We start from the raw sequence: 27,277 nt of genomic DNA, 5'->3' as shown, positions 1-27,277 counted from the left end.
AGCAAATTAACATAGCAAACTGGCGAGAAATTCACCATCCACTACTTGTAAATATACATGCGAACCAAATGACCTTTTAATTTTCTACTCTGCAACTGCGGGCAAAGCCATGCGGGTACCGCTAGTTAATGAATATATTTTATGTTCACTCACGTCAAATGCCTTCAAAGAAAGAATACTTTTGCTGATATGTAGCTGGTTAGCGAAAAAGCACAGCTGCAAATCGGAATTCTTAAAGTAATGTTGATTTTCAAATTGCCTATGGAGTCGAGGGCTTCTGTCGAGCTTTCAAAGCCCAGGTTTCTTTTTAGGGATGCCCCCTTCCCCTCCCTCCCACACTATTGCATAGAAATTAAAGAAAATCAACTTCATTAGCTGTTAATTATGAAAAATAATTAGTATTCGTTCCTGAATTGACAGGCTTTTTTAGGTCTATTTGTAACAATGAATTTTTTTTCTTGGCAGGGCATAAATTTTGAAATTTTCGGTTTCAAACACCAGAAGCGTCGCACGTGTGCAATAAAAAAAATAATTTACACATTTACTAAAAGAAAGAAAAAATGACTTTAAAAGAAAATGTGATACAACAATTAAGACATAACAAAGATTCTATTATAATTAGAAAATTTTAACTTTACTCGCGGCCCTATTTCAGAAAGAACCGCCGCGAGCGCAAACTGGTGTTTGTGTGTGTGTGTGTGTGTAAATGGGGCGGGAGCCCCTTAACTTTTTCAAACATATATATATAAAAGTATAAAGCAGGAGTTTCTGACTTCAAAGTGTCTGGAGGCCGCATCTGAAACCAGAGGTCCACTAGAATGCTGTAACATAACTCTAGCCATAACCATGATACTGTTTTTATTTATTTATTTATTTATTTATTTTTTTGGAGGGTGTTTTTAATGGGCCACTGCAATGAGCACAAATTACAAATTGAAAAGATAAATAAAAAACCATACAAAAAAAGAAAAAAAAAACACGAAATGTGCAGTGCGAAAACAAACTAATTAATAAATGGTTTTAGTACTTCGTTTTAGCAAATTGACATAAGAAATATAATAAGCTGGGGAGAAAAATTATGCGCTTACTCAGAAATCAAATGGACCATATTTTAAGGTTTTTAAATAGCTTATTTCAGAGGGGTTTTTTTTTTTTTTGGAAAAAAAAGAACGTGTTTATCGGAATTTATCATTGCATTGCAAATCAAGAAGGAGAATCATTATTTTATTAGCTTGGGAAACTAAACAGACATTTAAAATACGTACCATAAAATAGTCACGTGAACTTCTCCAACTTCGCCGTCATAGCTGTTAGGCTTTTTGAGGGCTGGCGGAAGTTAGAACATTAGTTTCAAGATCAAGTACACCCGAATTTCGTCTTTTAGGGCGTAAAATACGACGTTCGGCTATGGGAACTGATATGAATTTTCTCAAAATCTAACTTTCTTGATTACGAACATAAAATTTAACCGTGCAAATTATTTTCCTGCCGCAGAAATTGGGGTTTACGGGTTGCCAGTTGCAAACCCCTGGTATAGAGAAAAAGAACGTGGATTCAAAATTCTGGTTCAGGAGGGAGAAGCCAGTCATTATTAGATCTAGTTCTTAGATCTAAGCTATTGCGAATATGAACCTAATCGAAACAAAAAATATTTACTTTGAAAAGACAGATTGAAATCTATGCAAAATTGGAACTTTAAAAAACACGGAGTGATCACCCTGTATACAATAACATGGAGCGAGGAAAATCTTTTTTTTTTCTAAACGTATAACTTTTAATTAATTTTTAAAAGAGTCTTATTTTTCTAATGGGGCGTGGTCTTTATGACGTCACAAATGATCAACTTTGGCGCCTGTGATCTACTATGCTTTGAAATAAAAATAGGTGACTCCATCTTTGGGCAAAAAATGCACGTTTTACGAAATTGTTTTGATTTAAACTGAAGTTATTTTAAAAATAATTCTCATGGTAAATTATTTTGTAGATGGAAAAGGGCGAATTCTGCAATTTTTCATATTCTTAATGATATTAATTCAATTTAAACATTTGATATTAATGCTTTTCTTAAAGAAATGATTACCATTTAACTTAATAATAAATACTTCTAGTGAATATTTTAATACATTATAGTTTCTAATATAATTTTCTCTTGTGCCATTTTTTTTCTAGCTAATTTCTGTTGAATATGAGTTAGCATTCAAGAATAAGACTTCCAATTGAATTTTGAGTGAGTCTGGCAAACATATCCTTCTTGTCTCCTTCTAATTTCATAACTCATAAAATAAAATAATGCTCTGCTTTTTTTTTTTTTTTTTTGAAAAACCTGTAAAATATATAATTAAACGAATAAATAGCATTATCTTTAAGCAAAAAATGGCGCTTTTGAAGAAGGAGCTATTGGAGTTTAATTTAACTCATTTGTCAACTATTTCTCAATGTAAGTTTTTTTTAGTTAAACAGCAAATTCTTTATCTTTTAATATTCTTCATAATATTTAAATTTATGTAAAAAGGAATAGGTAATTTAAACCCTTGAATAAAATAATTGAAAATAACATTAAAAAGCAATATTTCTTAATGTAAAATTATATATATATATATGTTATTTCAAGTAAATCACTTTCAAGTCAAACTTTCAGAAATCGCACCCTTTGACACTTTAAATTCATTTATTATTTTGAAAAAAAATTATCACGCACAGTTGATGAGGCAATTCAAGAGAATTTCATGCAGTTTCATTTACTATTTAACTTAAAAACATTTGGGGAAAAAAAAAAAGTTTCACAAAATTCTAAAACTTGAAAACTCAACCATTTTTGAGATAATTTTGAAAATTTTGAAATCAATATATGACTTTTAATGTATTGTAATAAATACAACTAAATATTTTAACTGGGCTCATGAAGAGGTCAGCAGCTACTAAATATTTTCAGCAAAATTAGCAAAAAAGTTTTCCTTTTTTTTTGCTGTACTGCTGATACGACCTTCGTAGTTTCATGAATAGTTCTGAAACCATTTGAATGTAATCATTCAAATACATTAAATATCATACATTGATTGAAGAATTTTTAAAGTATTAAAAAAAATAAATTTAAAATCTTGTGAAAATGTTTCTTTTTTTGAAAAGTGTCGAAACTTAAGTTGCCTTTGAAACAAGCTGCTTTACAGCTCTGTGTTTCTCGTAGAGCTTGAGAAGTTAAAAATTAGGGTGAGCACACTTTCGTAATTAGCATTATTTTCCTTGATGTACATATTTTATCAATAAAAGTGTTTGTGTGTGTGTGTGTGTGTGTGTTACAAAACTTCTTTGGTTCGGAATCGTTTTGCAACTGTTTTATGAAAATGTAATTTCTCTTCATATATGATGTGGAAGAATTATTACTTTAATAATACTATGGCTTTCTAGTCCAGTCACATGTACTTGAAAACCAACAGGGAACTAATCATAATTTATTCATATTGAACTCACATAAAAATAAAGTAAATATTGTAAAACAGATGTATATAATATATATCAGCCAGATACAACACTAGATATAGCAACGAGAAAGAAAAGTTATACGATAAACAATTTATTTACTGGCACAAGAGCAAATTATATTAGAAATTAGCATGTATAAAATTATTCAAAATAAGTATTTGTTATTAACTTAAATGGTAATCATTTCTTTAAGAAGAGCTGTTTAAATTGCATTAAATATCATTTAGAATATGAAAAATTGCGGAATTTGCTTTCCATCAACAAAATAATTGAGAATTATTTTTAAAAATAACTTCGATTTAAATTAAAACGATGTCGTAAAACATGCATTTTTCGCTTAAAGATTGCGCCACCTATTTTTATTTCAAAGCATAGCTTCTTAATAAAAGCTTTCATTTGTTTTGCAAAGGATGAAATTGTTTGGAAATGATAATGCTGCTTTTGTCAGCAACATTCAATTAAAGATCTCATTTGCAAATGCTTATTCGTATTTAGCAAATTACAAACATGAAACACTGCGAGAGAGGACTAGCAGCATTGCAGTACGTCACAGCTTTGAAGCTTTGATTGACACTCGAATAAGCCAATGAGAGGGCCTGAAATTTTCCTATGACCGAACAGGAGTAAAGGTAGCTTATATGCGTCCAGGACACACCCTATGTTTTTTTTTTTTTTTTAAGACTTACTAATAGTATTATGCTGTAAAAGTTTTTGTTTCTTACTCAAATTTTAAGAGGGTGCTCAATTTAACAGTAGTCGTAGCATGGAAAATGTCACAAATTTGGAAACATTTAATTTCCCCAGCTGTGTTTTTGTAAATAAAATTTTTTTACAATGTATGTGCACATTACTTTTGTATATTATAATATGTAGCATTGTTTTTTCAGTTCAATGTAATTTTGAACGCCCCTCCCCATACTTACGATGTTTGGGGGAGGGAGTTGAGCACCCTCTTTCAGTTGAAATAAGAAGTCAATATTCTTCCGGTATATTACTATCCACAAGTCTAAAAATATTGAGGGGTGTCCTGTTGTCTAGGAGAAACTTTTTTTTTACATGTATTTTTGAACCACCCTAGTTAAGCTATTTACTTATTCACTAAAATATAAACATACAATCCTCCTCAACTTACAGTAAGTCAATACAGAGAAAAAAAATATGCATGCGTTTTATAAGATAAGAATTCTGAAAAACAGTCTTCTTTTCAGTCCTTGATGACTTTTATTAAAATATTTAAAATACAAGAAATAAGAAGCATATGTAAAGTAAGACAAAACAACGTTAGAAGAAGCACAAATTTGTAAATTACAGCAGACACGTGTTTCGGCGTTACAGGGAACGCCTTTTTCAATGCAAAAAATAATGAGCTTATGGATGAAAAGACATCCGACAAAAGACTTTTGTCGCCTGGGCTAGAGCAAGACCAAGACCCTGGCGAGAGTCCCTGAACCTAGAGTCCCTAAAGCTTGACATTCGTCGAACACAACCTTTGTGAAAAACATCGGCAAAAATCGAAAAACTTTAACGGCTTGTGCTCTTTGTATGCTTGCGTTCGTTTATCGACCGGTAGCTTGACCACATGACAAATAATGACGTCAACTCTAATGCTTTAGCATAACGTCATTAGCTGTCATTTGATCAACCTAGAGTCCCGGTGGCTACCGGTAGAGATTGGCGAACGTAGCCCTCTAAATCGAAACTGTTGTTTGAATGAAGTGAACTGAATACACTGCAGAATTTTTTTTCGAACGATTATTAGTAAACAAAAAGCAACGTCATTTATATACCAGTTTTCCATCAATTTCCCTGCGTCATTTATACAGGTTACATCAGGTTTTGAGTCATTCTCATACGGAAACTTCTTGAATATTGTAGAATTTCTTTCATCAGCCGAGGTAACTGGTTCATGCAATATAAATAGCAGTCGTACTTGTTTTTGGAATATTTTCCTTATATTCTTTGATTCGATTACAGGTTTTCAACTTGGTGTCTTTGAAGATTTGTAGAGAATATATTGCAGCAGATTTGTAAGGTTGGTGCGCTTCAGATATTTTTTATTTGATTTTGATAGTTATGAGCTGTTTGTCTTAGTGTTTGTGTTTAAAGCAGAGCACTATATTATTTTGTCAAAGAAAAAAAGAATGAAAATCATTAATTGTAAAATCATGTTATGAAAAGTAATGTAGTAATATTTACTTTGAAACATGTTATTTATTTTGACCAATAAGGAAAATATGGGTCAAGTATTATTATTATTTTCCACATTTCATTTGTTAGAAAATCAAGAAGTCGTTTCAAGTTCCTTTTTGTTCTGTTCTGTTTTGTTTTGTTCTTGTATTTTTTTAATGATTTTTATACTTTGATTGTGTTTCTGAAGAAAGCTTTTAATGTTTCTAGCTAATTATTTAGTTTTATCTTCTGGAGAAATATTTTTTATGAAGCAAAATGGGTCAACTCTGACTTTTCATTTTTTATGTATTTTAACAATTAGTTTATCTAGGCATTAAAAATTACTGGCATTCATTGAGGGTGTTCAAAGTTTTGCATTGATTCATATCAGACATTTTCGCATTTTTTTTCTAATTCGTTCAATCTGATGACCTTTTTATTCCAATAATAAGGAGCATTTATCGAAACAGGTTGATTTTGCTCTGCTGCTCTTTCAGTCTTCTGAAATCCATCCAATGGTTGAGGATGCCGCTCATAAAGAGCTGAAGCTCCAGAAGTACAATTATCTACAAGAGACATGTGTAAAGGCCTGGGATGCATCAGGGGTAGGAGTTGTCCTAAAATTTCGAGTTTTGTCCTAAAATTACTAAAATTTTCATATTTCATTTCCTACTAGCACAGAAAAATGAAATTCAACCTAAAAATAAAACCTCTCATGCTGATATGCCAGTATTTTAGGAATAAATAAATTTTATGGATCCTAAGAGTCTTTTTCTAAACAAGAAAGAGAAAAACTATACTGCTGCTGCTTTTTTATGGGGAAGGAGGGGATGCAGTTAACCAAAACAGACGCTCAATATAAAGCTATTTGTTTCATCTATTCTTCATAACTCTTGCAGTCATTTCTCTCCTGAAAAAAAAAAAAAAATAAAACAAAATGAGAACCCAAACAAAAATGGGCAAAGTTTAAATGGGTTGTCTCCAGGTGGGAAGTAATATTTATTTTTTTTGTGCTTATCTTGTGTTGTAGTTTGAGCAGAGCATTCGCTTGTTTTTCCAGTACAAAGAGTTGGTTTGCTTTGTGTTTCTGTTCCGTGAGGTTGGATTATTTCTTGCACATTTAATTTTTAAACTTAGTCAAACTTTTTGCTTTAAAAATGTGAGTAGGTATTATTTTTTTTTAATGAAAATGCTATGGAAAACGAAATTCTCTTCCTTGTGGTGGGAAAAAGCAGACAGAAATAGATACAAAATCAGCATATGGTACCATGCAGAAAAGGATGAATTTAAAGCATATTGTTCTCTTTGTACATTATCTTTTCATTCTTGATAATCAGGGATTTTCACTGGTATTGTCTAATGATGCGGTGAGACATAAGAGGTTGACAAGTAGCTGGAAAAAATCAAGCTCAGAGTTAGTACACTCCTTCAAAACTCCTCCAAAACTCCTTCAATCAAATTTTTTTTAAAGGGCCCTTCAAATTCCTTCAATTTGGTTTTACCTCCTTCAAAACTCCTTCTTTTTTAGTTCAAGACTACATAATCTTCCTATATGACAGTAATTTAAAATACTTCGATCGATAACTTAATTTCGTCAGAAAGGTGATGGTATAAGGGTGATTTTAATGTAATAGTAATTTTGTGTGTGTGTGTGTATATATTTATTTTTTGCACAAAGATGTGATTTACAAATTGATTATATAAATCATAAAAGTTGAAGTTGAAAATATTATTAGGTGACTAAGACATTTCATAAGTGAAGTAATACATGCTTAAGTTTTATGATATTTGCTTTTCCCTCCACCACACTCTCAGCAGCAAAAGTCAGTTTGTCTAGTTATTATTTTAATATCTAAAAATACATAAGTAGATGTGATTGTGTTAAAAGAACAATTGTTTAGTAAATTGCAGTTTTAACAATGTAAAAAGGGTCATCCACAAATGATGTCATGCCTTGAAGGGTCTATAGAATTGTGACAAGAGGGAAGTGAGAAGGTGATAAAAAGAGACATCATGCAATTATTATAACAATATATTTATGAAAAATTTGACATGTGACAAAGGAAGAGTAAGGTGAAGTGTGACACTTTGTGACAAAGGAAGAAGTCTGTTGAATATGTTGAAAAAAAGTGTGACATCATTTAAAGACAGCCCAAAAGTACTCCTTCGAAATATCATTTTACTTCTTCAAAACTCCTTCATTTTATTTCTGGAATGTAGTACGAACCCTGAAGCTGTATTTTAAATCCATGTCTTCTACTGAAAACAAATTGGTTTTGATGAAGCAATCCAAAGCTTTTGTTCCAAATTCACTCCAATGTAAAATTTCGTAAGCGGAGGTTTTCTTAGTGTTAGTTGCCGTAAAAAAACAATTATTCTTTTGCATCTTTAAATGATTTATCTGTAATTTACAAAGATATTTTTGATGATTCTGAGATGGCAAAAAGTATTAAATTATCTGATAAAAGTTAGGTACATAATAAATTATGGACTTGTGCACTCTACTTTAAATCCATACTTATTAAGAATACAGGGTGGCGACAGATCAGGGAGATCAGGGAAAAGTCAGGGAACATTTATTAATCAGGGAAATATCAGGGAATTTTGAAAAAAATAACAAAAAATCAGGAAAAATTGATTTTTTTGAAGGAAAAAAATTTTTTTGCTTTACAAAATTAAGTACTCTTAATTCCTTACGCATTTTCCACCAATTATCTGCTCAAAAAAAAAAGTAAAATTAATGAGGTGCGATTATACACTGCTGCATATTTGTGCATTTTTTTCCTCAACGTCAAAGTATTGAATCTTACTTATTAACCACAGGATGAACTTCCTAAGATTGCTTTTGTGTCTGTTAGGTTGTTTATTTTACCTAGCTTGAAATTTCCTTTTACGCTTTCAATGATACGTAAAATAAACAACCATACAGGCAAAGAGGAAGCCTTCAATTATGCCTTAGCTCCTTTGCCTTTATTCCATTGTCTCGAAGTAATTAGCGTACTATAACAGGGTTCGTACGCTCCTTACAAACTCCTTATAAACTCCTGCTTTTTAAGAAAAGAAAATAAGGGCCCTTAAAACTCCTGAATTTTGCTATTATCTCCTTAAAAACTCCTTATTTTTTTATTCTACATGACCTTAAAAATGTTTTTCTATTTCCAATCCGATATGAGTGATTACGTTGTACCTAATTTTACCAAAATTCCGCTATTTATTCGTCTGCTAATACCGGAAATCCGATTTTTTCGTTAGACAAATTTCTTCCCCACATCTAAAATTTTTTTCCAAATTTATGACGATTATGTAGATAGCTATTTGTAAAATAACATCTTGTAGATTTTTTAAAGTACCTACCATTTTCAAGTTTTTTTTTTTTTTTTTGCTTCTATAAATTTTTTTATTTACCTCCCCCCCCCCCCCTGTATTTGAATTTGATTCCGAGGCTGCTGACGTCAAAGAAAATGCAGTAAATGCATATTTTACTATACATTTATGTAGTATGTTTGTGCCTTCAATGTTTTGTATGAAAAAATAAATAAAATTTTTTAGAGTTGTACATATTTTTTCTGAGATAAGTTTTAAAAAATACATCTTTAAACAGGAAACTAGTCCTTAAAAAATAAAATGAACTCCTGCGAAACTCCTTAAAAACTCCTTACTTTTGATTTTCAAAGTTGAGTATGAACCCTGTATAATCACAATTTCAAGAAGAAATTTTTGGTTTTTGAATTAATACTATAAAAGCTTAAAAGTAATTACTTCTTCGCGTTTTTAATTTAAGTGCTAAAATTGAACTTTCAATTAAAAAAAAATTGTTTTTTGCCGTTATACTATTTGTTGTCACCGCAGGTTATAAAGGTTTTCTTTTCTTCAGACTTTAGTGATTCTTTAATTTTATAACCAAGTTGTATTATTTTATATATTTTGAAATTAACCAATTGCTTTTTTTTTCCTTTTTTTCCCTTGCATTTCCAAGTTGTTTGTTACAAAAGCAATCCAAGATTTTTTTTCTCGTTACATGCTGAAATCATTTGAAATAGAGTTAACTTGTGTACTTAAGAAAATATCTTTATTTTTTTATTGTTAAAATGCTGTATTCATTCATTAAAACCTATGTTCTGGATTAGAGAAAAGCTCCCTATGAATGGTTGTCAAATGGTTTCATCTGTTTTGCATAAATATGTCAATTAGTTAAGAATAACTATATTACTTCTATTCTTTCACTATTACTTGTTATTCTTGCAACAATTATTATACTGTTTGAAAACTTAGAACTGAAAAGTAATTGAAATTATTTTGAACTATCATAAATACACATGTTTTTAAAAGTAATTTTAATAGTTTCTTAAATTTATATGCTAAGTGGTTTCTGGAAGTAAAGTTTTTTTTATTTAAATTTTCTATAATCTTTCCATTGTATAAAAATTTAATATACTGTTACGTAGGTCATCCCCCCCCCCCCCAAAAAAAAAATTGTCTTGTTTTTTTTTTAACCATTTTATTAAAAAAAGTATCATCTTTTTAAAATAAATCTTTAGTTCAACAACTTTACATAATTTAAAACGTTTAAAATACTGCATTTTATACAAACATACAATGGATTTCAAGTAAAGCAAAGGAAGAAAACCATTATCATTGGTAACGTAAATCAGGGAAATTTAGTGAACTTAATCAGGGAAATCAGGGAAAAGTCGGGGAACTTTTTTTCACAATTCCTGTCGCCACCCTGGAATATTTCTTTATCATTTCCTTTTTAATTCACTTTGATGAAACAACAAGGCAAGTAAAGAAGCAAATAGACATACATTTATCCTACTGGTATACATTTCAATGTGTCACTGTCTTAAAGAATAAACAATTGAATGCATTCTATTGTAGTTTTCAGGATTGAATTTGAAACTTTTTATCATCCCTTAAAAAAATCAAGCTTATAAATTGTATTTAAGTTAAAAAAAAAAAAAAAAAAAGATATTTGTTGTTCTAAATTTGTCCTAAAATTTTATCAAAATTGTGTCCTAAAATTTTTTTAAACACCATTTCGACCCCTGGATGCAATTAAGACGATTAACTTGAATTCTGGTTTAATTTCTAATTTTTTCCAAAAATAAGATTTAGTAAATTAAACGTAGGGCTTGTTTATGGTGGAACTTTACTCAATGGAGATAGTTTCTGTAAATGGATAAATTAGGTGTTAAAGCATACTTCTGATAGAAATCCAAGTTAATTTTGACATTTTTTTCTACTTTCCCCACCTTAAGTTTTCAGTTTTGAGAGAATCCAGTAAAATCATATAAATATTTCCAAACTAGTTTTATATTTTCTATGTATTAATGTATTAAATCTTTTGTTTCTTTTTCTCATTCAAGTTATAATTAGTAAATGGGCTGTTCCACAAAAAGTGGTCCTGACACACCAATTTTTTTTTTTTTTTTGCATAATATGGGAACAAACTTTATTTTTTGACAAAAAATATCTGTTCTTTTCAATTCCAGCATCAATTTTGTGTTTAAAATTTTTTTTGTATCAAATTTTAGTCTCATTTTATAACATTTAGACGAAGTAAAAAGATGCATTGGGAAAATAAACGTAAGAGCCATTTTATTTACTAAATGATCATTTCTTTTTTTTTTTTTTTTTGAAACAACTATCAAATATGAACACAGATGCTTTACTATAAAAATTAAGAGCACATTTTTTTTAATAAATACTTTTGATAAGTTTTTTTAATCCCCACAAAATATGCAGGTCACTTTATGTTAGTCACACATGTAACACAAAAGGAACAAAAGTTTTCCTTCAAGGTCATATTAGGGGACTAAGAAGAAAAATATCTCATACCATAAATTAACTTGATACATAATACCTGTAACCAGACTTTCATCTTCAAATATTCTGCAGAAAATTTTTAATGAGATTTTTTGAAAGATGTAGACGTAACGCTCCTGAATGGTTTTCATTAGGAGTTGAGTATTTACATTGGAATGTAAGGGAAAAAAGTACTTTATATTAAGTCAACTAAAAATTTTATGTGCTGGTATTGTATCCAAGACTCAATGGATGTTAAAAAGTAATGATAATGATAAAAAATAATAAATCAAAAGAACAAATTAGAAATTGTTGTTTTCGTACCCAAAGAGCAATTTAAATTAAGTGTTTGCTATCTGTATACTCCAAGATTTAAAGTACAATGTTCTAAGTACCTTAAATTGCATTTATAATTTTTGATAATTTTAGGTTTTTGAGAAAAGTAAATAAATTCTACAGACAATTTAAAACATTCCAAATCTTTTAAACCACATAAGTATAGGTTAGCAGTTTGTGATAGTTTCTAAGCTTGACATTTACTATTTGATTCCTATATAAATAAAAATTAATTGCATCTGCATTCTTTATTTTGTGAAATTATAATTTCAATTTAAGTATTTATTAGCTGCATTGCACGAGTTACCTCGAAGTAATAGTTGCATCAACTGGCATTTTCAACAATCAGGATTAAATAAAAGAAAAAATAGCGTTAGGTTTCCGTCAATGTGTAGAAAAAAGCAATTTTATGCATCAAAATTTAACTTAAAAAGACTTTTTTTTAAATTAAAATTTTTTTTTATCATTGTTACTAATAAGCCTCACTATTCAGTTTTACGGATTTTTCTGGAAAATCCTTCGAGGAGGGTGGACCCCCCACAAGGGACGAAATTGCCTCTATGTGAGTGTCAAAGGACAGACTTCTGTGCGAAATTTGGAAAAGATCGGATGTAAGCTGAACTTGAATATTGACAACCCCCATGGGGAGTGGGAGTTCAAAGCCCGGGGGGGGGGGGGGGGGAAATCCTCATGTGAGTTGATGAGCACCAAAGAACCTCTGTGTGTAATTTGGCAAAGATCCAAGGTAAACTGGATTTTTATTAGAAAATCCCCTTCAAATGTTGCACGAGGTCACCACACATAACGCTCTAAATCCCACACATAATGCTAATAAAATATTTTTTTGTTGCTATTGTACAAACTTTAGGAAAAAAATGTTTGTGAAATACTTACTCGATATGCTTAGACACATGCACAAAAAATACTGCTATTTACCTTTTGAAACTTCACAGTAAATTACAAAATAGTATGAGGTATATAGCTTATTTTCAGATTTTCTGAGTCACACATGTAACACTGTATTTAAAACTTAATAAAAATTTTTAGACTTGTCGTATGAAAATAAAAAGACCACCTAAAACCTCTTTCATATCTTCTGTTAACCCAGTAGAAGCTGCTAAGAAATACTTTAAAAATATCATATTGGTTTTATTGTTATTTACTATGAAATGGTGTCGAAAAGTCACACACGTAACTCTGGATTGGCCCAAATCAATCTCTTTTAAAATTGTTTTCAGGTAAGTAGATTGGGATAAGGTTTTGCATTTAGAAATATTAAAATTATGCTTTTTAGTTTGTACATCTATTATATAAAAATGGATGTTGGTAAATATGTATGGACGTCGCTGCAAAACTCAGAAGCTACCTACCAGAGTTGGCTGAAAATTTTCAGTTTGTTCTTTTTTAGTATTGGGAAAGTTAATAGACCGGTTTGTAAAGAGTTTGACTGGTTGTTCCTTTTTTTATTCCATTTTAAGTCACAATTTTCACATGAAGTCCCTAATATAGGGGTTAAAAAATACTTGCATGTATTAATATTATATGTCCATTGAAAGTGCTAAGTTTTCTGCTGAAGATAGTATCCGTTCGAAATTTCTGACTTAAATATAAAAAAACGATGATACTTGCGTATTAACACCGCAACAGTTACTGATTTCGCCTTTAAAAAAATTGAGGTTTTTAAAAAATTTTGAAAGTTTTATGATTTTAAATTAAGTGTTTTATTTTATGATTTGTCACCAATATTTCTCAAAACCCCCCGATTTTCTTAAAATCCTCCAAATCTGTAGCTTAGGTGGCATTAGTATGTAAGTACACAAATGAGTTATAAGATGTATAGTTCATTGTTCAAAGGCAACCCAATTCAAAATTTAGTGCATTATCTCAACTCCCTGTCAATATCTAGAACTTTTGTATTCTTGAGTATTTCTGTTTTTTGTTTGACTGGTCAAGGCTTTTCTCAAGTCAGTGTTGTCGCTTGACAAGATTGGCAAATTGGATGGATTTGGCTGATTATTTTCCATTTTAATGGAACTTTAAGGCAATTAATGATTTTTATATTTATTTGTACTGATTGGAAACTTACTCATTATCCAGTCGACTTGCAAGAACCTCGCTTAACTATTTGCAGAAAAATTTCCATCGTTTAGGCATTCGGCAAATTTTTTCTGTTTTTGAAGCCAAAGACTACGTAATGATGTTTATCAACTTCACCATGTAAACAAAAAACCGCAATCAAAAGTATCTTCAAAACTTTTGTTAATATGTGAAATATTCCACCTACTAAATTAGAAAAATCCATAAATAGCACAAAAACTTCCAATAATTAGTCTTTGCACAATTTTAAAGAATCATCAAATTTTACTATTTTTTGGAAACCTTTTGGATGAAAATGTTTAGCAACGTTTTATGGTCATCGAAAGTATTTCAGCATTTGGTGACAATATCTCTTTGACAAAAATTAGTGAGTTTTACTAAGTGGGGAAAGGGGAGTGTTATCCAAGGTATCTCAAAACGATTACCGCAAATTTGGTAACATTTTAAATCTCACCAAGAACACACAATGATTAAATTTTCTCGAAATAACTAAAGCTAGTACAGGGAGATTACGGGCAACTGCATTTTTTTTTAAACAGTTTGTATTTCATTAGCCATATAGAGAAGGTTTTAGGCTCTTCAAAAAAAAAAAAAAAAAATAAAATAAAATAAAATAAAGTATTTGCAGATATATATATTTTTAAACAAGTGAAGTTTTTATATTTTAGAAATTCTTTGAATTTGTATATGCTTAAATGTCGTGCTTTCGTTTCTAAATGAATACTGTTTTGTTCATCATAAGTATTGGTATTTTAGTTTTATGGGAAAGAGAGAAACTCTTTTTTTAATCATGTCAAAGCAGTATGTTTTGAATTATTTCAGTTAAAACAGAAAACAAATAAAAGTAGCTGTCCCAGACGGCACAGAGTATTTTTGCTAGTATTTTTAAAAAATAAAATAAGGAAGGCAAAAAATAGTCTTTGACCCATTGTTATTGCTCCTTTCCCAGTGGAATTTTTAGTTTGTGCCAAACTAAACCTTTTTCCAATTTGGTACCAGTGAGCTTTTAATTTAAAATTTAAATGAAAGTAAAAATTGTTACAGTATATGTGAAGACACTATAGTTGTAAGAAGTGAAATACATTTTGTTAAACTACAAACCCGCTTTTAGTTTATTTATTTTGTTTTACAATCATACATTTTAGACTTTGTTTAAAGTATAGCTAAAATTCAATAAAAGAACCTGTATGCACATCTATCCATTTTAAATAATTTTTGAACTATTGCTTCTCATTGGGAAATCACCATTTTCATATGAATTGAACTGATAAAATTAGGAAGTTCTTCGGATATTTAACCACAGCAATATGTATTTGTCATTTTATTTCTAAGAATTTTTTCAAAAGATCAGAAATCATTCAGTATAATTAATGAAGCTTATGAAATCTCACTTAGGAATACGTAGAATTTCATCACATTTTATGCATAAAATCAAAACATTGCGAAAGATGGCCGAATGTCAAATCACAATATTGCGAAAGATGACAGAATGTCATGATCATCTTGATTTATTGCCGTTTAACAAACATGTTCTACTTAATCTACTTCTTAATAATGCAAATTAAGGCTTTGAAAAACAATGCCAATTTTTTGTTGGGTCTAGTAAAATGACTTTTTATAATCTTATATTGCTCCTTTTGAAAGAGCTAATTTTATGCCTTGACTTTGATCCAAAATATGAGAGTTGGCAGATTAGGTAAGCAGCTTTAGGTGTTAACTTAAACAATAGAAAATTTTTTACACCAGTTTTGTCAATAATTTAATCTAATTTTGACTTGGTTATTACCAAAACTGTCAACGTTGATCAAGTTGTTGATCTTGAAAAATCATCTTGCATTGATAAAGCTTATGATTTGATTTCTTTTGGCTATTTAAAGATTTCTAAAGGTCCTAAGAAGGAGTTGGCTCATTTGTTTTATGGTTGTGTTGCAAAGAACATGCTTCTAAACCAGCTAATTTACTATTGTTATTTTTCAAATTTTCATATAAAATTATTTTCATACAAATGCATTTGTCATATTTAAACATTAAACTTTCTCAAATGAGAAATATCAATATATTTATTTATTATTGTTAAGTTCTGCATTTTTGATTTCGAAATTTTAATTTACCGAGAAACAGTGCATGAAATGGACAAAATGATATTATGTTTAGGGCGTTTTTTCGAGGCCAGAAAAAAAAAAAAAAAAGAAAAAAGAAAAAAAATCCTGTTCAAGAAGACTTTCACTAATTCAATAATATCTCTCTTTTCCCCAATTTTATTTCATTGTGTTTATGTAATCTTTGATAAATTCATATATGTATATAAAGCATGATTTTTCCATCCAAGCTTTTATCATGAACTTTTATAAAGAAAAATTAGTTCAGCAATGTTTTTATAGTTTGTAAAATGAATGCTTCATCTCTTTTTTTTTACATTTGTAGGTAAATCTAGAAAGATGGTGAATGTTATTAAAGTGTATTTGCAGCGTCCTGATTCTAAAAAAACGGAAATTAGGAGACTAGCTGTGAGTAGCGATATAATAGGCCGATTTGAGTTACTGTGTGTGAAGGTGATTGAATTGTTTCCTCTTTTGTGTGGCAAGGCATTCGAAATAAGTTGGGAAGGTATGTAGATTTAGTTATTTTTTATGTGTTTCAATTACTTTAATAAGCTGAATTATAGCTTGTAAATTTGTCTACAATATTAGTATTAATAAAATGCACAATAAATGAAAAACAAGACTGATTTTAAAGGCCTAATAAATTAAAAAGTCTTCTATTGCATGAAAATTAATTTGATTAAAGTGTTTTTTTAATGCATTAAAGTATTTGTAAATTCCTATTATGAAAAAAAAGGCAATTTTTTTAGCATCCAGTTTTGATTAGTAATTGAGTTTATCACTTATGATGTTAGTTGGTTTCTTATTAAAATAACTGTTCATAATGATGCCTTTGCATTAAAAATAAAAATGTAGTTTTTCCTTGCCGAGGTCAACACTAATTCAATAAGTGAGAGAGGAACAAGTTGAAAAATGAATAAGTTTATTCAATTTGCAATTTCTGCTATAAATTTCATCATTTTCGAATTTTCAAACTATTTTGTTTTCACATTAAAATATTCAATTCTTGAGTTTTTGTTTTTCAGAAGTTTTAGAAAAATACAGTTGAAATTTAATTTTGCAGGTGTTTGACTTTGAATTAGAAACAGTGTACGCACATCTTTCATATATGAAGGGTACAGGGAAGAATCAACCCTGTCACTTTTTTTTAAAAAAGGAAATTGAATAATGATGCCATCTAGTGGTTGCTGAAGTATATTTTTCAAATAGCCTATCATCTTTTATAGAAAATCCCATAAGTCCACTGAAATATTTGTTTGAAAATAGGCAGTTCTGTGGAGAAATCCTGTCAGTGAAGCATTTAAATGCACTTTTCTCATAATTTGCTTTTTTTTGACTGACAGTGGTTTTCCCCTGTTCTCTTCATATCTATCCATATGTATCAAAATTAACTGTATCCCTGCATGACTGATGCAGTTCACTTGTACAGCAGTGAAAGCAATATCTGCAAAATTTTCACTTTTTTCTTTTTTTTTGCATTCTTGTCTTTTATTGTTCTTTAGCTTTTCTATACAAGCTTGCTTAATTGGTTCAATGCTGAAAAGAAAGCAGGCAAAAAACTTAAAATTTCTACGTATTTCCCTATTGTTGGTAGGGAAATACAACATAAAATCAAAAATGCATTTCTTCAACTATCTCAAAATCTCATTTTTGCAGATACTGCCCTTTATCTTATATTTATGAATTTCAATGACCTTTTTCAGTGTGTTAGCCATGTTTTATTAATTTTACTTTACTATGTCATCCATGCATTCACTCTTTCCTCATCAGATAAGATAGCCTACAGTTACAGATGAATGAAGTTTAACGTTTTAAACTATCCAAGCTTTCAAAAACAATTGTGACTGAATTTCATTAACTGTTTGAAGTTGAAAAAACACCATACATCATAACTACTCATTTTACCAATTAACACAAAGTTCAGTGTTTAAAAAAAAAAAATTGTCACATTTATTAAGTAATACTGTTTTGAAATTAAAAAAAAAAAACTGGCTCTGAACATTTTGTTCAAGTCTTCATGGTTCATTGTTTCCAGGTGATTTTTTTAAAAGTCGATGTAATTACAGTATGTTTATAAAAGAATAATTTTATTTATTTTTTGACATTTAGATTCAGAAGGAGATCTTATACTAATGTCGAGTGACGCAGAGCTGGCTCAGGCTTTGGCTAATGCTAATGATGGTCTCATCAAGATTTATGTTTCTCTAAGTGATGAGAAACAAAGTGATGACACTGATAAGGGTCCGGTGGGGGCCTCTGTGCATCCTGGTGTTGTCTGTGATGAATGCAATTTGCAAATTAAAGGACACCGCTATAAATGCCTGCAGTGCAAAGACTATGATCTTTGCTCTACTTGCAATGCTGCTAGCAAGCATTCCCATCACGACATGCTAAAATTAGTGGAACCCATTTATGTGAGTATGCACTATTGGCATTTTTGAAATACTTATTATGCTGTTATGACTTTTTTTTTTGTGATTACTTATATTCTCTGATATTTGATTTTTTTATTGAACACCTCTTTTCAATCACATATCTCTGAGATTTATGCAGGTGTGCTCCCCTAGGAGCAAAGGTGCACCCCCCTAAATGTTGCAAAGACCCCCCCCCCTACCCAATTGAAAGAGCTCCCCAACAAAAGTGAAAATTATCCCTCAAAACCACGGTAAATGTAATAAATGGCAATTTTTGAACTGAAGGAAAAAAAATATATATTTGAGTCTTTTACAGCTTTGTGAAGATTTTCTTCTCTTGACTATGGTGCCATTTCATAATCTGAAATTAAGTTACCACCCAATTACTTTAGGAAAATGCCAATAATTTGTTTCTAAAAATTGTCAAGCTACTATAGGTTTTGTTTATTCTAGTTAGTGAAAGAATTAAAAAAATAAATGGTATATAGTTAATCATCAATTTATTGTTCTTTAATGTATGATTTAAAAAAGAATTTTTGTTAAAACATCATGTAAAACTTATTATGCAAAAACCATTAAAAAAATTAAGCTTTTCTTTTTTGCACTTAAATATAACACATTTGATAACATTTCTTTTAGTTATAAAATGACTGAAATTAGTTGTTTTAGTAGTGTTGTGAATGTTCTTCATAACTCTAACAACTGTTACATGAGGAAGTTTGAGTTATCGGCAATTATTTTAAGTAAAATATTTTTCGCTATTAAGTATTACACATTTAATAACATTCCTTTTAGTTATGAAACTGAAATTAGTTGTTTTGGTAAATTTCCTTTCATAACTCTACCAACTGTTACTTATGGAAGTTTACATGTAACAGAGTTATTAGCAATTTTTTTAAGTAAAATATTTTAAAAAGACATTTCAGAGAAAAATATTATCAAATACTCATTAATTAAAACATATATATACATATATATATATTGCATTATGAATATTGCAGTAAATACTAATTGATCCGATTGAACCCCTTTAGCTTTAGCATACTTTTGGACAGTTTAAGACACTTCGAACAGTTTTGGAAGGTAAAAACCAACCTGTTGGTGAAAACCACCTGTCCTAAACTAGTTTCAGACAGTCCAAAACCCAACTCTCCGTTTTTAAGCATTTTCCATTCAAGGATATTCTAGTTTTTACCATTCAAAAATTTCAAGAATATTCTATGGCATTACAGAAGGGCTCATCTGACAGGCTTCTCCATTTATTACTAGCAAAACTATTTACATGTCAATGTTCAAAATGTCACCACATCTGATGACATTTGGCAATTTCTTGCCAAACTTGGAGCCAAAAATGATTCCAACTTGCTAATTTCTCTTAAATTTCTTGCCATTTCCCTAAGCCCAATGTTATATGATGCATACCAGGCAAAGCCATCAAACAGGTAAAGTTCCAAAAACTAAGGTAAACTCAAGGAATTAACTTCAAATTTAGCCAGATTACAACAAATTAAGCACATAAAAACGTAAATATCACTGTTTACGAAATTTTTAACACTATCATGATAAAAAAAAAAATGAAATTCCTAAAGTTTCACTGCCTCAAATAATTTTCATTTGCAGGTTACTCGTAAATGGATTGGTGATCTCTATGCTCGCAGAATGTGGAGAGCTTTGTTTGGGCGTATGCACCTCGGCGGTGCACACTTCGCATGCTCTCCGGAAGCCGAAGAAAAGCCTAGCTGCTCTTCCAAGCCAAGTCCTTCTGATGAATCACCCACCAAAAAGAAGTGGCAAGAGGCATTCTCAGAGGCATGCAAGAACTTTGTTCCAGCTGAATATCTTTTACCTGATGCTGTTGGAAATTTATTGAAAATGGGAGGTGAGTCTTCAAAACATGTAAAACTAGGTGATTTGCAACTGAGATTCAAAATTAAAGAAAAATTAGTTGAGGGTGTATTTAAAAAAACTGATATACTTCGACTCTCAAGTGATCTTATTTGTAAGTTATACTGATTTACAGTACAACCTGTATCTAAATGTCAAATCAATCATTATTTGATAGATTTGCTATGAAAATTACATACACATATTTTAAAGTTACAAAAACTCAAGAGTTTGAAAAAACGCTTTTTTTTTTTTTTTTTTTTTGAAAAAACCCATACCACCTGGGATGATTTTGATCAAGTTTTTGACCTGAGTTTTTGATTAAAAACTGGGTTTTTTTTTCAAGAATTATTTAAATCTTGATGTCTATTTAAACATTGTACAAAACTACTGCTTTGCAACTTTAATTTGTCATAGAACTATGTTTAGTTTTAAATCATGCATTTTACTCAATTATATTGTAAAAACTGTCGAAACTAAAGAAAAAAATGCATGAATTTTAAAAGTTTAATAGTTTTATGAAATATTATCAAAATTCTAGTTTTTAAAACTTGACCATTTATGAAGGAAACATTTATTTCTATTTATAGATAGAAATTGTGTAACATTTTTAAAAACATGCTCATTGTAATCCTGAAATAAGTTATGTAGATTTTTTTGCAGTTTGATCTCACAACCTATGAATAAGTTTAAGAGGCAGCATAAAACATGAACATGAATACCACTAAGTATTTTAAAATTCATTGACTCAAGATGTTTGAAATAAATACTTGAACAGTGTTAAAATTAATCATTATTAAGTTTAATAATAAATCTTGTGTATATAAATAGGAGAATATTATAAATATTCTAGTATGGTTACAGGTCAAGGAATATTGTGCAATCATCAAAGGTTGCCTACTTTTGGCTAAATTTCATGTGATAATTGCAATCTAACCTTTTCACTTGGCAAACTTACATTAAGCTGCTGTTAAAAAAGATATTCTCTGTTACAGTTTATAACAGAATTTTCCCCAACAATACAAAAAAAAGAAAAAAAAAAAGAAATTGATTGAAATAATTGCTGCTTATTTTGGTCTCCTGAGTTTTAATTGTGAAATCCAGAGAGATTCTGAGTTTTTTAATTCTCACTACTTGATAAACTTTCCAGAAATAAACATGGCAATTTCTGGACTTCGTATTGACCAATATAGTTGCAATATTTAGTTTTTTTCTTAAGTAAATGTTTTCCATATCCAGTAAATTCTAACTAAAATGATTTTCTCCTTCAATAGATAAAATTTCTGAAAACAAAAATGGCTCACAATCATGAAATTTTCAACTTTATTATAGATCATGAAAATACTGTAAGTTTGCAACATAAAATACTTTTTCAAAAATATGGGTTTTTTCCTTCATGGATGCCGGTTTTATGACAAATTAATCCAATGAGTAGAGTTCTAGATTTTTCTCATGGCATTCTTCATACAGCTTTGGCAGCAAAGTCTCTGGCGGTAAATCCTATAGAATTCTGTTTGAGATGGCCTAAGAAGCTGATGTCACCAAGGACCCTTCAAGCATTAACATCAACATTTTTAACAGATTTGTTTATTTCCACAAACATTTCTTGATGCATCCTCTAGAGTGTGCCAACTCATTGTGGGACCTGCATGGCTGTGGACAGTGGCCAAACTCCTTATAAGACAGAACATTTGTTGAATTATGATGCTTCTTGGTTTGACCATTTTGAAAAAACATTCCTCGATAAACCGTTCATTTCTTTTTCTTTCTTTCTGTTCTTTTTTTTTTTGTCTCTCTTTGCATTCTCATTGTACCTAGTTATGTTGCAATAAAGTAAATATTTTTCGTGTTGCAAAATTTTGTGTGTTTGATCTTATAGTTATTGTTTTCTCCTCTATAATTATTTCTGTTTTAACGTTGCAATTTTGGCTCTACAGGTGTGGAAGTGAAAATTGGCGGATGTCCTTTTGCTCCCTTTGGTGGCCCTTTCACTCACAATGTCCCACAAACTGAAGAAGCTTCCAAGCCATCAGAGCAGGGCTCAAGTAAGGGAAATAACGAAGAGGCAAAGAGCCCTGATGTTGAATCCTCCACTGCAGCAGCTAGCAAACCTCAGACTGAAGAAAAGGTTGAAGCTCCCGTGAACCAGGCGGCTTCAAGCTCTGTGAACGAAGCAGCAAGTCTTGATGCCACAGCAAAAGCAGTTCCTGAGGAGAAGCCTGAAGAGAAAGAGCAATCTCTTGTTGGAAATGAAGGGGTAACTAAGCATTATTTTCTCTGCTGAAAAGTAATTTGAAATTACAATGAATGTTTTTTTTTTAAATATATAGTGTTGAAATTAGTTATATTTTTATTTTATCATTTAAAATATTATTTTATTATTGAAAGAAAGCTTTCAAAAGAGGAGTTTTTTGAAATCTAAGGATAAAATATACTTACTTGGAAAAATACCCCATAAACAAAGTCATTAAGTTTCATGTGAAACAAATAATTTTCCGACAAATTATTTTTGTATGTATTGCTTATTAGGGTGGAGCTTATTTTTCAACTTTGAAAATATTAACCTCTTACCCTCTCATTTTGTTCCTTTGTATGAAAAAAAAATTCAGGCCATATATTAGCACATTTAAAGATTATTTAGAGGTAGCTCAACAACTGTGAAAATTTTAACATTGCGGGATCTTTTTTTTTTTCGAAAAGCAATTATTGCTTACTTTTCCATTATGTGTATTTGTTTTCAGTATTTTATTTTTGCTTCAGTTTTGAAAGCAAAATGACTGCAAAAGCCACAAGATCTCAAAATGACTTGTATCTTCTTGGTGGGTCAGTTCCAGAATTAAAAGATGGAAAATTGCCATCCTTGCGTATGACTCTGGACATTTTTTGCATCATCATCTTGAATTGAAGAAAACCGTAAGACAAGCTTCAACTCTGACCATCACAGAAATTGCCAAGTTTTGGCAAAAAGCTAGAATTTCTATGTGAGACAACCTAAATTGTCAAATGAAGCTTGAAAAGCTGTATAAAGAATGGCAGCTTTTGAGGAAAAATAAAGCTTGATGTTCATCAACACAGCAAGCTAAGGAATCAACTTTTCTCTCTAAACTAGAAGATCTTTTTGATGTTGCTCATGCTGATGTTTTACAGTAAAGCAGTCTTACAAGAAGACAAAGACTTTTCAATAGCACAAAGGAAGAAAGGTAGGTGTGGATCAATGTTAGGAGTTGATAAAAAGCTTGCTATAAAAGAGAAAAAAGCTCTTGAACGAGAAACAAAAGCAAATGTCCGAATACAGCAACTGAAAATTAAAGAATTAAAAGATTCTATAGTGGAACTTGAATCATCTACTGATACTGAAACTGACAGCAAATTAAGCTCAACGGAAGAAGGTAAGAAAATGGATATCACAGAACAAGCATCAAAAAGACAGAAAAGGAAGCGAGGGAGAAAAACTATAGTTACTCCCCAACTTGCTGCAGCTTTGGACAGAACAAAAGTGTCTGACCGAAAGGCTTTCTATATCATAGCATAAACTGCAAAAAACTTAGGATTCAATATCAATGAATTTTCTTTAAATAAGGACTCAATTCGCTGTCCAAGAAGGAAGGAAAAAGTTCAGAAATATGCAGACATAAAGGCTAAGTTTCAACCTAATGCCCCTCTAGTTATACATTGGGACAGCAAATTAATTCCTGATTCGTTGCAAAAGATAAAGTGGATCCCCTGCCTGTACTAGTAACTGGGAAAAGAACTCACCAGCTACTTGCAGTTCCCAAGCTTCCATCTGGGACAGGTGAGGCAAAGGCTACAGCAGTATTGAAAGCTATTGAAAGCTGGGGAATATCAAACAACATACATGCTATGTGTTTTGACACAACCAGTTCAAACACTGGCAGTAACTTGGGTGCATGTGTTCCTTTTGCGTGCAGGCATCATGTGTTGGGACTGATTATAGGTTCAGTGTTTCAAGTGTGCAAGGGAGCCACATCTTCTCCTGAAATTCCATTATTCAAACGTTTCAAGGAATTTTGGAGCTTCATTGACTCTGACCAGTACGAAACTGGAATTTCAATTGACGTAGTTGATGAACTGATAAAGGATATAAAAGATACAATTGCTTATGCAAAGAAATACATGGAAGAGTCTTATAACCAACTAAGAGGTGATTATAAAGAATTAGTTGAACTTATGCTTATTTTCCTTGGAACTGCCCCTGTTAGAGGTGTTAAATTTATGTCGCCTGGAGCCATGCATCATGACCGTTAGATGTCGAAATGTATTTATAGTCTCAAAATCTGGATGTTTAGATCACAATTCAAGCTTACATCTAAAGAAGAGAAGGGATTAACTGCTGTATGCATTTTCATTGCATGTGTATACATGAAAGCATGGATATCAGCACCAGAAGCTGCAAGTGCTCCATATAATGACCTGTTACTAATGAAGTCTTTGATTGAATATTCGGCTATTCATACAAATATCTTGAAAGCAGCTGCAAATAAGTTTTCCAACCATTTATGGTATTTAACAGAGGAACTAGTTTCGTTGGCTTTTCTTGATAGTCATGTCAGTGCATCTACCAAGATAAAAATGGTCAGTGCTATGATAAAACCAGCTAAAGAAAATTCTAAACAAAGGAAGATTGATCTTCAAACATTTTAGAACAAAAATTTGGATGATTTTGTAACAGCAAAGTCTATGTCACTGTTCCAGGCATTAAACCTGCCCGTAGATTATTTTTCTGTTGATCCAGCATCGTGGGAAACAAGAGATGACTACAAAGAAGCCAAAACATTTATTCAAGCTTTAAATGTAGTGAATGATCATGCTGAACGTGGAGTGGCACTCATTCAGGAGTTCAGTGAACTGATAACATATGATGAAACGCAGTTGCTGTTTCTGCTGCAAGTCATCGAGAAAAACCGCAGAATATACCCTGACAGCAGGAAAGTGACTTTATCTGGGACTGTTTCCAAACAATAACTTGTTTCCAGAACAATGCCAGGTGCATTTTATAACCCAGAAACCACCTTCTTTCATGTCTCAATTGATTTACAAGTGCTATATAAATAAATGTTTAACTGTCGCTTTTTGTCGAAATTTTCTCTATGTAACAAACTTCAAGTTCATTGAGCTACCTCTAAATATCAAAATTTTTCATTCAAACTTCATATTTAGTGGTTTTTCATCAAAAGGAACAAATTAAGAGGGTAAGACCTACAAAAATTAAAACTTTATTTTTTCAGTGCAAATAAGCTCCACCCTATTGCTTATTTTCTTTTATGTTAAAGTAGTAACATTATTTTAAATGTGGCAAGTATAACAGAAGTAAAGTAATTGTATTAGGGACAAAGAGAATTTGTAACAATGCATCAGATAATAATAATTTAGCTAAAATGACTGTCATGATTTCTTTAATAGGAATTTAACAGTATTTATGAACAGTCTGATTATATGACTTAATACACAGAGTGCATTGCAAATAACCAATTTGAAATTTAATTTCGTGTAGCTGGTCGTTCTATTTCATGCACAGTGATTGAGCAGTTTGTAGAGTACAGAGGTGTGAAATTTATTAAACTTAAGAAGCAAAAATCTAGAAAATCGAATATTCCAGTTTTAAAATAGCCTCTAGACCCTTTCTAAAAGCCTAATTATGTTTTAGGAGAATAGTCGAAGTACTATATTCATCATTTCCCTGCCAAATTTTCCGTTTTCATTGAGTTTCCCCTCCCTGGAAATATTGAGTCTTATCTGATAACAGCCGCCATTATGTTGATATTGTTGTTTCCAAAAGGTTTTCTGCAGCTGTGGATGTCAAGAAGTAATTTTTCGTGTGTTTTTGCTCTAGGACCACCAAAATAACAAGTTTATGAGTAATTTTGTTTCGTCCACTGGTTTCAGAGAGCAATCTTAGTATAAGTTTTCCTCTTTTCCCTTTGAACATCGATTTTGATGAATTTTGTGAAATGGGTAAACTGCCTGATTTTTAATCATGCAAGAAAGCATTGGTTATGTGTATGTTAGACCAAAATACCTTTTCACAAAGAGAAATTGTGAAAACACTTACTATTTCCCAAAAAACTGTCAGCAGAATCAATGTTTCTGTTAAAGAAAGAATACTATTTGTCCCAAACAGACTGAAAAAATGTGGCAAAAAATGCAAAAAGTCTCCATGGAAGGAAAGAAAACTTATTCGGATGGCCAAGGCCAACAGAAGAGCAACTAGAAAAGACAGGGTTGCCACAAAAGTTCAAGAATGAAATTCCCTGACATTTCCAGGTTTTCCAGTCGATTTTCGAAAAAATTCCAGGTTAATGACTGCCAACTTACGTTATTAAATACCAATACAACATACGGTGAAGCACCACATGTAATTGATGAAAACGTATAAACAGTGCTTCACTGTATTTTTAGTGTAAGTAAACCTACTTTATGAACCAAATAATGCTTAAAAAATTATCAATAATTGTAATCTATATTTGGGTTGAATTAAGACAAACTTAAAATTTAATTACATTACATTGATTATAACAGGACTGAAATCTCAAACACACTCCGCAATTTCCGGCAAGCTAGTTTCAATGTTGGCATGTTTCCAAAAAACATTTTAATCTATAAAATCTAAAATTTTGAACCTTTAAATTTTTATGAACATTATTCATTTTATGAAAAAAACAAAACAAATGCAGAATGAAGGCTATTAAAATACTAATATGACCATAGATGCGTTGAGGAAAATACTAGTAATGTCTATCTAACCGTGGTGCTGATTTTTCTTTTTTTTTCAAAAAAAGCAAAATAAAATGGAACGATATAAATCAGAACTTTAAGATTTTTGAACGGATACTTCTTTCCTTTCTTTCTTTCTTTTTTTTGTAATCTTATTACATTCAGTCTTCGAAAATGAGCTTGAATTTTCTTTCTCTCGCCTATCAGGGAAATTTGCATGTCTGGAACAAGATATTTACTGTACTTCAGCATTTTTTC

General features: G+C 30.7%; 1 protein-coding gene across 1 annotated transcript in view; it reads left to right on the top strand.

The window, feature by feature from the left end:
- Positions 1–5,238: 5,238 nt before the first annotated feature.
- The window catches only part of LOC129220268 (sequestosome-1-like), a 31,780-nt gene continuing 9,741 nt past the window's right edge, over positions 5,239–27,277 (top strand). Inside the window, exons 1-6 of the mRNA XM_054854651.1 lie at positions 5,239–5,375; positions 5,455–5,512; positions 16,312–16,494; positions 18,099–18,403; positions 20,024–20,282; positions 22,225–22,544. Of these exons, the coding sequence (XP_054710626.1) occupies positions 16,326–16,494; positions 18,099–18,403; positions 20,024–20,282; positions 22,225–22,544 (1,053 nt within the window). The 5' untranslated portion in view covers positions 5,239–5,375; positions 5,455–5,512; positions 16,312–16,325. The remainder of the gene's footprint in view (positions 5,376–5,454; positions 5,513–16,311; positions 16,495–18,098; positions 18,404–20,023; positions 20,283–22,224; positions 22,545–27,277) is intronic.

Source organism: Uloborus diversus, chromosome 4 (assembly GCF_026930045.1).
Source record: "Uloborus diversus isolate 005 chromosome 4, Udiv.v.3.1, whole genome shotgun sequence".
Taxonomy (NCBI): Eukaryota; Metazoa; Arthropoda; class Arachnida; order Araneae; family Uloboridae; genus Uloborus; species Uloborus diversus.
This window is presented reverse-complemented; position numbering and strand designations above follow the sequence as displayed.